General features: G+C 34.9%; 2 protein-coding genes across 2 annotated transcripts; one reads left to right on the top strand and one right to left on the bottom strand.

The window, feature by feature from the left end:
• Positions 1-1906: 1906 nt before the first annotated feature.
• LOC106084567 (uncharacterized) lies at positions 1907-15818 on the bottom strand. The gene is made up of 8 exons (XM_013248336.2): positions 14732-15818; positions 14642-14674; positions 14236-14583; positions 14126-14152; positions 10732-11676; positions 7114-7446; positions 3406-3597; positions 1907-3343 (listed from the first exon to the last, which is right to left on the bottom strand). The coding sequence occupies exons 1-8, from the start codon at positions 15197-15199 to the stop codon at positions 2045-2047; spliced, it is 3645 nt and encodes a 1214-aa protein (XP_013103790.1). The 5' UTR covers positions 15200-15818; the 3' UTR covers positions 1907-2044.
• On the top strand, positions 7768-10318 carry LOC106085667 (gastrula zinc finger protein XlCGF48.2). The gene is made up of 5 exons (XM_013250002.2): positions 7768-8187; positions 8346-8549; positions 8607-9068; positions 9131-9151; positions 9299-10318. Exons 1-5 carry the CDS (start codon positions 7837-7839, stop codon positions 10241-10243), a joined length of 1983 nt encoding a protein of 660 aa, XP_013105456.2. The 5' UTR covers positions 7768-7836; the 3' UTR covers positions 10244-10318.
• Positions 15819-16255: the final 437 nt, after the last annotated feature.

Genomic DNA, 16255 nt, shown 5'->3' with positions numbered 1-16255 from the left:
AAAGAACGCATTAAAAAATGGTCTAAAGCCGGACAATATCCTGCAATGGAATTTCAACAAGATTTTAAGACTGAAAAAAGAAAGCGCAAACAGACAAAAAGTTTAGTTGGAATAAATCTTTGACAAAACTTTCTATAGAAATTCGATTCGATCCTGGGCACACGGAGCAGCGGCGAGAGCCATTGCCGTTGTCTTAGCGTCCGAAGCCATCAATACAACTTCCAACAGATGCACCAAGTCATGTGTAGTACGGAAGAAGTGTAATTTGTCACAGAAAAAATATCTGTCATTACACAAAAGACAGGGTTGTCGAGGCAAAACAGGCAAAAAAACTAGAAAATAAAATTTTGACAAAATTTTCTTTAAAAATAATATTTGGACAACATTTTCTACAAAAATAAAATTTTAACCAATTTTTTTTAGAAAAAAATGTTGACAAAATTTTCTATAGAAATAAAATAAAAAAAATCTATAAAAATAAAATTTTTGACTCAACATTGTTTAGAAATAAAATTTTAACAAAATTTTCTATTGTATATAAATACAATTTTGAATTTTTTTTTGTCAACAATTTAAGAACATTTTTGCAGACTTTTCTATAAAAATAACATTATGACAAAATTTTCTACAAAAATAAAATTTTGAAAAAACTTTCTTTAAAAATAAAATTTTGAAAAACTTTCTTCAAAAATAAAACTTTGTATAGAATTACAATTTTGAAAAATTTGCTATAAAAATAAAATTTTGACAAAATTTTCTATAGAAATAGAATTTTGACAAAATTTTCCCTAAAAAAAATAATTAAATAAGACGCAGAGCAAGTTAAAGGCATGGGGACTGAACACTGTAACGGTTGGTAGGATAACGAAAATATTGTGGGGAGATTCGGATCTTGAGAACACTAATACTAAAAGAAGGTAAGAAGAAGATCAGTATCGCTTTCGGCATCATTACGGGACACTTAGATCTGCAAGTGCACTTACGCAGAATTGGTGCGACAATTGATAAAATGTGTAGGGCGTGTGGGGAAAATGATGAGACGTTACAGCATATCTTATGCCATTGCCTGGCTTTCGCGGCTAACAGGCACCAGTAATTAGATGTGGGATGGGGATACCACACTTGCACCGACTTAGGGCGTGGAATGCAACAAATAAAGTTTTTATTAGTAGCGCGAAATTCCTGACTCTAAAAGTTTTTCGAGTTTACTTTTTAGCCGATTACTGGCTTAGTTGTATGTTCTAGTGGAATGGGGCGAATCAATATCCGCACCCTCTTTTCAACCTAATCTAACTTGGAGAAACGTCTCACCCAATATTCCCTCTTAGCAGCCAATACAGACCGATCAACACAATATGGAGCTCTAATGAAATGTATTAGTATGTAAAATACGAATCATCAACAATTGAAGCAAAAAAATTGGGTCCATCCCTAAAAACTACCGAGCGGTCATCGGTATATTAAACGATTTAGATGTATGAATTTGGGTAATAAGTCCGGGTGGACGCCTCAGTCCCAAAACCCCACCAAACAGGCATATACTAGGGAGCAGAGTGGGCAGAAAGCAAGTATGTGGAGAGCTGCCCCACCTCGCGAGGAGACAAGTAGACCCATGAAACCTAAAAAATGCATTTGTAAGTAGAGTGCGAAGTTGATCAAAATATAAATGCAGATGTCTAGGAGTTACACAAATAAACAAAAAAGTTGTGTTCCGCCTTTGATACTGAATGCCAGAGTTCGAATAGTTATCCAACACGCCATTCGAACTCGGCCATGAAAAGCATTATTGAGCAAAACTTTAATCGGGCAGAACTTTTTGATAGGAGAGAAGTACCCCTTTGGCAAGGAACTACTAAAAATATAAACAATTTAATAACTTTTTACAATTTATTCAAATAAACAACGAACCAAAAAATAACATGTATACAATTTATTTTATGCATGTACATACATTCTATGATTTAAAATAATATATGCACACATAATTTTGTTTTATTTCAAATCTTAGACCTTTACAATAATACTTCAAGGTATTATAATTGCTTCATAAATGTCCCCCATGCGTTCGCATATGTTGTAGTAGGCCAACTTTGAGTTTAAATGCTTTACCGCACAAGGAACAAACATGATTCCGCGAATCATTGTGTATGACCTCATGTTGTTTTAGGGTTTTTCTAGTCTTGAAAGCTTTGCCACATATTTTGCAAGCAAAGTCACGTATATTGTTATGGGATCTTATGTGATCATTCATTCTATCCTTCTTGTAGAAACCCTTGGAGCATATGGGACATTTGTGTAAATATTGTTTTTCATGACGCCTTCGATGCACATTCAGCGAGGTACTGTGACGAAAGGAAACACCACAAATTTCACAACAATAGGGCTGGGCTCCGGTATGAGAACGCATGTGTATTTTCAAATCGCTGACCATTAGAAACTTTTTGCCGCACTGTTTGCACTCCTCGTTTAGATCTTCACAATGTCTTCTGGCATGTGATATATAGGGACCGGAAGTATTGTAGGCCTTATTGCACAATGAGCACCTTATGGCTGCCAATCCATCATGTTGGGATCTATGAACTTTAAACGCTAAAGGACTTTTAAATACTTGGGAACATTCATGGCACTTGAAAGGTCCCACATGATCGTGTAGAAATTCCATACTTTTGTAGTAGATATCATTTTTGGGAGTTTTACCTTCTATTATCAATAAACGCTTCAGTTTTGTGAAATGATTGTGAAAGAAGAGTATATTGTTTTTGAGTAAATTTTCACTAAGTTTCAGCTGCATTTCAGTTTCAACCATGTTGCGCATTTGAGCCAAAGCCTCAAGACGTTTATTTTTACAAACATTTTCAATAAGATTGGTATTCCAAAGATAGGGTAATCTCCTATAGATGTCCAGCATTTGTATAATTTGTTCTTGCTCCAAGTTGGGCCTTCGCGAAGAATTCAAAGTCTTGACTAAAGTTTTTTCAACAATTGGTTTTAAGAATTCCAAGTGCATGAAGAACCAGGAAGGTGGATTCTTATCATCTGGTCTTTCTTCATGCAATTCCGTTAATCTTAATCTTTTCAAATCTTGTCGATATTTACGACACAAATATGTTATAACTGCTGATATTAAAGAACATGTCAATGATAGATTCATTTGTTTCTTTAATTCTTCGCGTATCTCTTCCAGGTATTTGTCATGTTTCTTTTTCAAAGCGAACTGGGGATATTTTTGATTCCATAATTGGGGTTGATTTTTATATGCCTCAATCAAAGCCATCACATTACGTTTAGATTTGATAAAATTATGAACAAATAAAGGAGAATTGCTATCATCCGAAGCTAGAGACTGAAATGGTAATAGTTATACAAATGTTAATTATTAAGGAGAAGGAGGGTTGAATATCTTACATCATTGTCAGAGTCCAATTCATTGCCATATTCCTCATTTTCCGAGTCGTTAGATAAATGACCTTCATTTAGTGATTCCTCTGCTTTGGTATCAATTAAACACTCAGGTTCTTCCAATGGGAATTCCTCCTTGATCTCAGTTAATTGTTTGCTGTCCTCCAAAGAGCCAATTTTTAAAATATTCAAAGGATCCTGTAACAAATATTAAAAGAAAAAATTTTGCAATTTTGATTTCTTGGTTTTTTAAAAGAGGTCTAATTAATGATTCACGCCCTACTTTGACCATAACCAAGGCTTCCTATAGGAAAACCAAGACTATATGGTGAATTGTTCTGCCAAAAACTGACTGAGCAAATTTTCGCCACATATGCATGTTCTCATGTTCTAGAGGGCGAAGGCTAGAGACATAAACAAATGCCCAAAAAAGAGCGTAGGTTACCACGTCCGCCTAAGACACTGAAAGACTGTGATCGAATCCAAGCGACAACATGGTAACAAAACGATGAGCAATCAATGCTGGTGGAAATTTGTAAGGACCATGAAAAAGTCTTCATACATAAAGTTATATTCTAATCAAGGAATTAGAGTTGCCATTATCAATCGTTCTATCTGCCTCTATCTGATTTTACTCTAATAAGAGTAAAATGTGGATCATTTGCGTACCCTGCGAACCGAGTTCACCAAAAAAAAAGTTGGTCAAAGGTTGCCACCCCATTTTTCTTACGTTGGAGAGCACGCGATAGCCTTAAGTCCATTGCGTTCATCCTAAAAGAAGGTAGAGGAGAAAATGAGGACAGTAAAACATACAAACTAAAAAGTAGGAAATCAGGCGGACCCGGGAGAAACTCTCACTGGTCAGAGCATTGTTCAGTCAGCCAATTCAAGCCTGATTCCGCAGCAAGATGACCGCTTAACAGCGATCCATACCTGACCAGTTTGTTTCACACCACCCCTTTAATGAGCCGGTATCTAGAACCTCTAGTGACTCTTGGTTATCAATGGGATTCTCAGGTCCTTCGAGGAGTAAAGAGTGAAAGGTCCTTCGAGGAAGAAAGAGTGAAAGTGCCTACCTATGCAAATGACTTCGTCATTTTTAGTGGCGGACGCTTTCTTTCTGCATGGCTTAAACTCCAACAAAACAGAGCTGGTGTTGTTCGCGAGAAGGAGATTTTAGGGGACCATTCCTTGGTGGAGTGGATTTGCCGCTCTCACGGGTGGCTTAATTCCTGGGCGTTATTCTTGACCCGAAATTGAACTGGAAAAGAAAAGTTGAGGAGAGAGTTAAACGGGGATTAAATGCGCTTTACTGGTGACGTAACTCAATAGGTAAGATTTGGGAAGTTAGGCCAAATACGGTCCACTGGATGTACCATGCTGTGTTTCGGCCAATTCTCACCTATAAGTGCCTGGTGTGGCTCCGGCCTCCCAAGAACGTGGGTCTTATCGGCATGATCGAGAAAGACAGGGTATTGCGGCGGTGCTTATATCGGGCGCAAGGAGGAGTACTCCGCAAGCAGCACAGAATGCGATACTTGATCTGAAACTATTACACTTGTACGGGATTTCGCGGCGTTAAAAACTGCAGGGATGACTACGTGGAATTGGCGACGCGTTGGACTTTGAGCTGGAGGAATCTTACTTCGATGGTGACCAGGAGGTTGTCTTCTCGGGGAGGGAACTTTGGGCTGGAAGCGTCCCTCAGCTATACGGATGGGTCCAAGCTTAATAGGTGGCACCGTGGCAGCGTTTTAGGATTCTGGACGGGTGCAAAGTTTTTCAGGCTGAAGTTTTTGCAATCCTCAGAGCCTTGGATGTGATCCTGAATCAGTAGCGGCGGCCCTCTCAGACTTTCACGATTTATAGGGCGCTGGAGGCCCTGCTGGCGGGTCACTTGAGGCCGAGTCTTATCAGTAGATGCAAGATACGTCTCGTAAATTTGGACGCTGCTGTAAGATTATACTAGATTCTGGGCTATCGAGGAGTAGCGTGGAACGAAACAGCTAAATAGCTGGACGGATTTGCGTTGCAGATGTACTCTGGGACTACGACACCGATGGTGAACGCCCCTCTGTGTTGGCTGTTTGGCATTGTGGATTCCTATTATGGCGATTGCGCAGACTCGATCTGGGCTGACGTTGTAAGCTGTATGGTTGGCAAGGCCCTGTGGCCAAGGTTCTCGGGAGCGAGGATGAACATTGTCCTTGAGTTGGGGAAATGTGACCTTGGATTGTTGGTGGGAGTCCTGACCGATGGGCTCGGGACGATGGAGATTTCTGTAGAGTCTCTAGGGTTGAGAAGGAGTCACTGAGCACTTCACAGTCATTTTCGACTTCTGTAAGTGCCCGGCTTGGATGACGGGGCGGCCCTCTAGTCGGTGAGTTTTTTTTCGGTCTCTAAGACGGCATTTTGTTTGACTTTATCTTTTTCCCAACGGATCTCGTCTCTCTCCCTCTCTTTCTCTGTTCTTTCTCATTTCAATTCTTTATAGGAAGAACACAATGGACCAGTGGTTGTTGTTGTTGTAGCCAAATTTTCATGTGGAGTTGGCGATCCTCGTCAAGCTCTTATAGACGAGCATGCTCTTTTCGGTCTATACGACCGATCGCCGCGTGAATATGATGGTCATTGGATATTTAAAGGCGCCAATGACCCGCCTTGTCATATCGAACATCATAGGCACTCAGTATTTAAGCAAAAGCCGATGTTGACCAGCCTTTCACTGACATTTTCCACTCTATACCACCTATTGTCCGGATCTGTAGTTGGAGCTACTCCGTATGGAGCATTCCACTTTCCGCAACCCGTGGACGCGCTCGGTAGCTTCCAGCTAAGTTTCTCGTGATAACGAAGAACACCACACAGATTGGAGCTTAAAGTTCCAGCCTATGTAGTGGTCATAGTTATGTAGTGCGGGGAAAGACAACATCATTCACAAAGGAAACGTTCTTTGCCTTTTCCTCCTCAAAGTATTTGAGAATCTCATTGATAACAAAAAGTACAAAAGGAGGCAATAAACCCTCCCTTGTGGAGTCCATCTAGGCACAAATTTCTTAATCGAGCCCTTCTCCAGAGCGTTGATTATACAGCCTTTCAAAATCATATCAACCCAATTCACTAAGAGGGAATTCTATTGTCTATTAAAACACCACGCATGTACTCAACTTCACGTTATAAAAAAGCAACTTCTGCTTCCAAGAAGATCGACAAAGTGAAGTGGCTCACCCCCATATTCCTTTTGATGCAGCCAACCACATTATGTAGAGCATTGAACGTACAATAGTGTTAGCATGCTGATATCTGCATACCAATGAAGAATCTAGACGTTCCCCAGGGTCTTAAAGACGAAGGATGAGAGACCGATTGGCCTGTAGTCTCTGGGCAGGGTATGACTCGGTTTGCCTAACTTGAGAACTAGCATCTCCTGTTTAAGCTTCTAGTCCTACAGCCTAAATCAGTGGGCTTATCAGGAAACGCCGAAAAGTTACTATTTTGAAGCATTTAAAGCAAGGCGGAACGCGGTCACATGTCAGGTATGTCTTTATCCTTTGATAGGATAAAGTTTTCTAAGTTTATAAAGGAAGAGATAAGTGCCAAAGTATTGCCACCACCATTCGGCATTGAATAGGTTCTTTATTTTCTAGTTAGACTGACATATTCAGTCTACAGTTCCTATAGAGGCATATTTGGTATACGCCTACATTAACTTACCACATCCACTTTCGCAATATCTTCATATTTGATTTCAACATCTTCACTAGGTTTTTCATTTTGGCTATCTGATGCTGCAAGGATGCAGTGTGATGTATCTCTGTACAGCAGCTTATCATTGTTAATAATATTGCTGCATAGTGGTAGTATAAACTTTTCAAGATTAATATAATGTTCTTCGTTGTAACACAAACACTTGAAAACATATTCTTCTTCCTTGGGATTAATGGAGGGTGACTTGTAAATCTCTCCACATTTAATGTAGTCCTTGTATTTATTCATTTTTATATATAAAATAGTTTGGAAAATCCAAAGATATCCATGGAAGGGTTTTATTTATTAATTGAAGATTGCATAGTAAGGTATATGTTCAGTTGTTTTGTTTACATTTTGCAATGCTTCTTCTTCTTGACGTGCATTCAGTGTAAATCAGGGTTACCGACTTGATGTATACAAATTACCTATGTTCAACCAATAAAAAAAATACTGTTTGTTTTTTGTAAAATAAGTTAAAACCTACATTATTCCAAATTTATACAAACAAACCCATATCTCCTAATTTCATATATCCATCAACATTATGTTTCATCTGAAATTGAAGCACCAACTAAACATGCCCTCACAGGATTTACCTTCACTGAACATACACTTCAAACTAAAAACAAAATATAAGGCTAGGCTGCGGAAATTACAGAAATAAAAATTTACATTTTTTCATACAAAATGCCTCCATCCGTTGATAATGTTAACAATAATATCAATAAAAAATGTGGAGAAATAATTATCACTATGAAAAAGAACGCCAAGAATGTGTATTCATTTAATTGCTGGTTTTGTGACACTATTTACATTCAAATGAAAAAGTTCACTTTGCACTTGGAACAAGAACACGAAACTCAACTGATCCAAGCAGAATATAAAGAGGATACGCGAAAAGATGAAACAAATCCTTCAGTTGATGACAGTCTTTTTTTGCCCGAGATTAAGGTGGAGGATTGTATGGTTGATACCATTAAGATGGAGCAAGAAGATGAGGAGCAACATCAAGGATCTGGTGCAAGAAATGCCAAAAAGGTAGGTATGGAAAGGATTTTGATAGTACTTCAATTTAAGCTATCCCATGCGTTACGCTCACATATTTAGCCTCAGCTTGTAACGCTGAGAGAGCATTATTTTACATTAAGTTCTCTTTTGGGTGTGTTCTATAAAACTATTACCTTTTCAATTTTTAGAAAGGCCATAGTCCTCCATTTCAAGATCCCTTGGAAACCTCAGATGATATTGTTGAAGAAATAGCGTTGCCATCAACGGAAAATACACAAATGAAACATTTTGCTGATACTTCGGATGCAAAAGATGAACCCCAAATATCCCATGAAAGTGATAAACCTAAAGAAGATATTGATATGCAAACAGATTCCGAGGATAATGATAATGTAAGTAATGGAATTTTAAAAAATCCCTTATTATCAGTTATCAACATTTTATTTTAGGTTAACGAATGCTCCGATTTAAGCGCCGACGAAAATTCTTCTGCCTGTGATTCGGAATACAAGCCAAACGATAGTGGTGACGAGGAACGCTGTACGAAAAGAGTTAAGACCAAAAACTCAAAATCTCAAGATTCAAAAGAGCTACTCACTGCTCTAATAGATGCCTTTAAGAGTAAGCCCCGTCTATGGGATGCCACAAATCCAGAAAAATGTAGTGGCCAAAAACAGAGAGATGACTTATTTCAAAATATTGCCGACAATTTAAATGTGCTACTCAAACAAGATTTGACATTGGAAATGGTAAAAAAGAAAATTATGCTTTTATGCAAAGAGTATGAGAGAGCTATGGAGAAGCAAATCAGTAATGAGGAAAAAGGCAAAAATGAAAAACCCGATCTGTGGTATTATGAAAATATGGAATTTCTAAAGCCATCTATTGAAAGTAAGATTAAAATTAAAAGGGTGAGTTTAAAAAAAAAACATAGAAAGGTATAAATAATATTTTCTTTTTTTTTATTTTACAGAGAAGGTATCATCAAAAAGTGGTAAGTGCATAGAATCTAAAAGTTCTTCAGCTTCAGTGTGTGTGATCATAATCTCTCTTGCCTAATTTTCAAAAGATTCATGTTATCACTGTTTCTACTATTTACTTTGCTTTTTTATTCTATTTTTGTTCTTGTTTCTCTTTACAGAAACCTCTAAGTGATAAACTAATCAACGATCTGATAGATATTTACAAAAATTACAATAGTTTGTGGGATGCCAATCACTTGGCATTTACCGTAAAGGATAAACGCCATGAAACTTTGCAAACTATGGCAGATGAAATCAAAACAAAAATGAATCTCACTGTAGATATATTCGTACTGGAGAAACACCTAAACCACATACATAAATCATTTGCAAAAGACAAACAAAAAAAGTTGGAATGCGAAAAAACTAAACAAGAATTCCAGGCTTCCTGCTCGTATTACGGCAAATGTGATTTTCTGGAATTACATCAGGGTCCCTTCTCATGCTCCACATGCAGTGATATAATCGATACCTATAATGATTTCCAAATACATCGTTCCTCTCACGATGGTTCCCCTCCCTTCAAGTGCAAAGAATGTGGCATGGGTTTCAAGAAGATTGGCAACTATACCATACATGCCAAGCGGCATTTGGGTGTCTTTAAGTTTTTTTGCAAGGTATGCGGCAAAGGTTATCCCTTCAATGCTGAACTCGATTTACACATGCGTTCCCACACAGGGGCACAGCCATATTTGTGTTCGGTTTGTGGTGAGGGCTTCCGTACTGCCATAAGCTATGACAATCACATTCGTAGGCATGAGGAACGTTTCAAATATTTTTGCCATATTTGCAAGAAAGGTTTCAATCATCTAACTCGCATGAATGATCATGTGAAGGCACATTTGAATGTTCGTGATATCATCTGCACTGTGTGTGGCAAGGGATTCACAAGTCGAAAGTATTTAAATCATCACAAGCGCATACATGAAGGTAAGAATTATGTGTGCAATATCTGTGGTAAGGGATTTGCCCAGGATGCTGGACTGAGGGCGCACAAGAAATACCATGGCACACCAATTGGTATTAGCAGCATACAAAAGGAACAAAATAAATATAAATTATAATAACAATAACATGCAGTATTTTTGTCTAGAAAATAAAAAAAAAAACTTTAATAAAATTATTCAAAATTTCCAAAATTTATTTATTTCAATTATCTACTAATCAACCAACCAATTACTGGACAACAAATCCCCTACTGAATTGCAAATTCAAATTATAAAAAACAATTTTATAAAGTACTAGCTGGCCTTATGTGCTTCGCTACGTCCTTAAGTGTTTGCTAGATAAGGATTAGCGGGATACTGTCAAGCACTTGTTTGGTACATTTGTTCGGATATGAAGAAACTCTGCTTGTCCATTTCAGGCAAGTGGCTTGCCTAACATCGATAAAATACTTACTACTTGACTTAATTCCAGAGCTTCTTATACAACCTATCTCAAACATATCACCTATGATGACAACCACATTAAATCGCCACATGTTATACAATAAATAATTTATTTAATATTTTAAATAATTTTTACAAAATGTATAAACCACAAGACTTTAATCATAATTGTATCTTCGCTTCCTCCCACCATTCTTTGGACCTTCCACTGCATCATGTTGTTTTCGATGAGCTCGCAAACCGGCATCCTGTGCAAAGGCTTTTTCACAAACATCGCATTTGTAACGCTTTATGCCCGAGTGTATTTGTTGATGTCGTCTCAAATGATTCATGGCTGTAAAACCTTTGCCACAGACATTGCACAAAATGTCACGTATATTGAGATGTGCCTTAACATGGGATTTCAATTTATGGGGATGATTAAAGCCATGTTTACATATGTGGCATTCATAACGAAATCGTTTCTCATGTCTGCGTATATGATTATCATAACTATTTTGGGAACGAAAGCTGGCACCGCAAATTTCACACAAATATGGCTCCTCTCCCGTATGCTGTCTGACATGCCATTCCAATTCGGATCGAAACTGGTAGCCCTTGCCGCAAATATCACAGTGATATTTATGCAAACCCAAATGACGTTTGGCATGCACAATGTATTTGGAAAGCTTCTTGAATCTCACTTCACATAGGGCACATTTGAATGGCACAACTTTTGTGTGTTCCGACACATGAATATGATATTTTTCAAATTTTGTTATAATTTCTTGGCAGTGGCAACATAAAAAGGGACCCTGACTTTCACTAAGAAAGGAGAGTTGGTGATAGTATTTCGAATTTGGTTTAAATTCCTTTTTTTCAATTTCACACTGTAATTGTTTGCCTCTATCTTCGGAGTAAAGGCGATTTATATAGTCCAGACTTCTTTGCATATCCTGCAGATTAATGTCTACATTGTGTTTGGTCTTTAGCTCTTGTATCATTTGTTTAAGCGTCTCGGTTTTCTTGGTTTTCAAAACAAAATTGATGTTATTCACCTGCCACAGAATTTCACAATTTTTATAGCATTCAATAAAAATTGGTATGTGAGCGTCATCCAAAGTTTTCTGCAAAATAATTTTTATTTCTTTAGAATTAAAAACTTGGACAAAAAATTTATAGAAATAAAATATTAAAAAAAATTGTAAAAATTTTACAAAATTTTCTTTAGATTAAAATTTTAACATAAAATTTTACTTCTTTATACAAAAAAAATCTAAAGAAATAACATTTGGCAAAGTTTTCTATAGAAAACAATTGTTTTTCATCTGTTTGGTTTTCAACAACCGTTCATGCGAATCAATTTCTGTTTCATTGTTTTCAAATCGAGCTTAATGACCAAGTCAATGCAACACACAAAGGAGAGATGAGATTTCACATAGGATTTGTGCTTATGATCTCAACTATAAGTAATACGAACAACAGACGGACGGACATAGTTCACGATGGTTCCGATGAGCTAAAGAAACACAATTATCGAAACGCATCCACCAGTTGTGTGATATGTGTCCTGCCTTGTCTGAGGAACTGGCAATTTCTTTTCTCCAAAACTCATTTCTTCATTTTGTGTTGCATTCGCTTAGTCATTAGGCTGGACTTGAAAAACAATGAAACAAAACAAAATTTTACAAAATTTCCCACAGAAATAAAATTTTGATAAATTTTCTATAGAAATAAAATTTTGCAAAATTTTCTATAGAAATAAAATTTTGCAAAATTTTCTATATAAATAAAATTTTACAAAATTTTCTAAAAAAATAAATTTTGATAAAATTTTCTATAGAAATAAAATTTTGACAAATTTTTCTATAAAGACAAAATTTTCTATAACATAAAATGTTGACGTAATTCTCAATAGAAATAAAATGTTGAAAAAAATTTTGAAAATTTTCTATAGAAAAAAATATTGATAAAATATTCCATAAAAATAAAATTTTTATTAAAATTTCTATATAAATAAAATTTTGATAAGATTTTTTAAAGCAAAAATATAAAATTATGAGCATTTGCTATAAAAGTAAAATTTTGACAAATGCAAATTTTGCCCATGAACAAACCACTAAGGAACAGGGGCAAACTGCTCATATATCAATGAGTGCAGTTCGATTCATGTTTAAGCTCAATGATAAGGGGCCACCTTTTTATAACCTAGTCCGAATGCAGTGCCGTAGTGCGACACCTCTGGAGAGAAGTTTTATACGGCATAGTATCTTACAAATGTTGCCATCATTAGGAGGGGAAAACTAGGATTCGAACCCAGGCGTTTAGCGTTATAGGCGGACATGCACCGCAGCGCCTCCAGAAGTAAAATTTTATAGAAAAGTCAAAATTTTCTATAGAATTAAAAATTTGACAAAAAGTCTTATAAAAATAAGATTTAAAAAAAATTCTTCAAAAAATAAAATTTTGCCACAATTTTTATGAAAAAAATTAAAAAAATTTTTTCAACAAAAAACCTTTACTAATTTTTGTATATAAATTAAGTTTAACACAACATAAAAATAAAATTTTCTATAAAAATAAAATATTCTATAAAAATAAAATAATATAAATCGCAAACAGACAAACAATTTTTTTACAAAATTTCCTACATAAAAAAATTTGGGAAAAATTATCTATTTAAGTAAAATTTTGACTATATTTTGTATAGAAATAAAATTTTTGCAAAATTATCTAAAGAAATAAATTCTTGACCATCACCAAATTTTAAAAATAAAATTTGACAAACATTTCTATAAAAATTGTCAAAATTTTCTTAGACATAGAATTTTTAAACAATTTCTATAAAAATAAGAATTTGGAAAATTTTTCTTCAAAACATAAAAATTTGACACAATTTTTTATAAAAAAAAATTAAATTTTTTTTTTTCAAAAAAAAACTTGGCTAATTTTTTTATATAAATACAATTTTGACATAGTTCTCTATAAAAATTAAAATTTTCTACTAAAATTAATCATTCTATAAATATAAAAAAAAGCGCAGACAAATGAAATTTTGACAAAATTTTCTAAAGAAATAAAAATTTGACTAAATTTTCTATAAAAATAAAATTTAACAAACATTTCTATAAAAAAAAATTGACAAAATTTTCTTTAAATATAAAATTTTGAAACATTTTCCAAAAAAAAATTTTCTATACAAAATAAAATTTTGACAAAATTTTCTACAAAAAATAAAATTTTGATACAATTTTTGATACACTAAAAATAAAATTTAAAAAAAATTTCTATAAAAATAAATTTTGAAATTTTCTACAGAAATAAAATTTTGACAAAATTTTATATAAAAATAAAATTTGGGAATATTTTCGATAGAATAAAATTTTGTCTAGGAATAAAATTATGAAAAATTTTCTATAGAAATTAAATTTTGACCAATTTGTCTATATAAAACAAAATGAAAAAAAAATGTTTTTCTTAAGAAATAAAATTTTATCAATATCCTTTCAAAAAGTAAAATTTATAAAAAAAATTATGCCCAGAATTAAAACTCTGAGCAAAATATAGAAAACTTACCAAACGTTTATACTTTTTCTTCTTGAACTGCAAAATATTAAAAATGGTTATTTTGTTTTCAGTTCTTTGCGCCACGAATTTCACAAGATATTTTTTTTTATTCTACTTACTCGATGTTTTATTAAAGCTTCTATATTTTCTTTAAGAAATCCCATATGCTCCGAATACCAAGGCATCTCATAATTTTCTCCCTTCTTTTGTTTATCATATTCATATGAATAGGAAGTGCGTAAATCCTTAACATGATTTCTAACAAATTCCCATTTTATCTGAATTTTTAGGTTTTCATTAATTTCATTGGCTATATCTTGGAATCGAGCTTGTCGTATAATTTTATTATGTGAGCGGCTCTTGACATCCCATAGAGCAGGTTGTTTCTCCAAAGCTTTTAATATGCACACTGTTAACTCTGTTTCATTGACATTGCATTGCAATTTGTTTGTAGATGTAGGTGTTTCCTTGGTCCAAAAAGCAATCAAATAACTTTAAAACCTTTTTTGGTAATGTTTTACTTACAGTGTCTTCAGAGTTGGTTGTTGCATGTCCTTCCTATAAAAAGTTTTAAAAGACATGTTATGTTTAAATTTGTTGATATTTTACTCTTACCTTAATGGTGACCTTGTCTTTATTTCCCTCATAATCATTCTCGCTCTCAGAAGAAGTGGAATCATCTACACTTTCTTCATATTCTTCGCTTTCATGCTGGTATTTCAAAGCTATGGACTCTGCCTCAGCCGCCAATGGATCTAGATATTCAACGGTGTAAGTTTTACTTTCATCAATCTTTTCGATAGTATCATGTTCAATTTCTTCCATTAATTCTATCTTGACTTCCGTTTCGGGGGAAAAGGACAAGTTGCCTTCCTCAACTTTGGCTTCTTTCAAAAAAGGCATTGGTTCATCTAATATTTCTACAGAATGTTTTTCCTCGAGATGCAGGGAAAATTTTTTTAGTTGGCCACAACTTGTATTACAAAATTCGCATTTAAATGTATAGCTCTTGGTTTTATTATTCTTTTTAATATTTATCAAAATTTCGCCACATTTTTTGTTACTTTGTTGGTCTGAGCCCATTTTAACTGTATTCAACTTGCTTGTTTACATTTGCTGAAGGTGTGTGTTCAGTTGGGGTTGTAACATAATAACAATTTGAGCAGCAGTTTGTGCAAAAATTCAACTCTGTTAACCGGATGTATAAAATTAAATTCACAACGGCTAAACAACTTAAAATGTATCTGATACATAGATATAGAATTTCACAGGTACTCAATATTTAAGCAAGAGCCGGTGTCGCCTGACTTCTCTCCACTCGATACCGCTGATTGTCCGCTACTGCAATTGCAACTTCTCTGTATGCCTATGGAGCATTCCAATATCCGTAACCTGTGGTCGAGTCTGGTAGCCTTCACTGAGTTTCTCTGTTCATCGGAGAACGGAGTTCAAAGTTCCATCCTGTGGGGTGCTCATAGTTATTGCGTGCCGAGACCGGTTAGAGTTGACTGCTGCCCTCATACGTTTTAGTTATGCCTCACTAGTAACGTCATATATAGATGAGGTAGATAGATCTATACAGCACAGAAGGTGATGCTAATCTTGACCCACTGCTATCTTCATTGGTACTGCAACTTTCAACAAAGGCTTTTATATGACCATGTTCGGTAAGGCATATTCTGACTGGCATGCATGCCGTAGCTCTTAAATTAAATAACGGTGGTTTTCTAGGTTTAACACATGGTTAAATTAAGAAGGTTAGGCCATGACCAAGGCGGATTCGCAACTGTATGTTATTTTCGTATGACATAACCTAAAAATTTGAGCAAAATTTAGTTTTTTCATGTGTAATAATTTTTAAAGTTGTGAGAAATCTGGTTAAATCATAAGTCTGTGAAAACAATTTAATTGGGGTTGCTTTCATTCGACTGACAACAAAAACAACTGAATTATTTATGTTTTTGTCAGAAGGAATAGAGCACGCTCTAATCGAAAAAATTACATGTGCTATTTTGAAAAGTGATTTTCATATGTTAATTTCGTTTGTATCACACGACATGTACAACTCAACATGTGCTAAATTTGACATGCTATAAGACAACTACATGCCGTATAATAGAGCCTTAAGATGTCAGATTT

Source organism: Stomoxys calcitrans, chromosome 4 (genome assembly GCF_963082655.1).
Source record: "Stomoxys calcitrans chromosome 4, idStoCalc2.1, whole genome shotgun sequence".
NCBI lineage: Eukaryota > Metazoa > Arthropoda > Insecta > Diptera > Muscidae > Stomoxys > Stomoxys calcitrans.
This window is presented reverse-complemented; position numbering and strand designations above follow the sequence as displayed.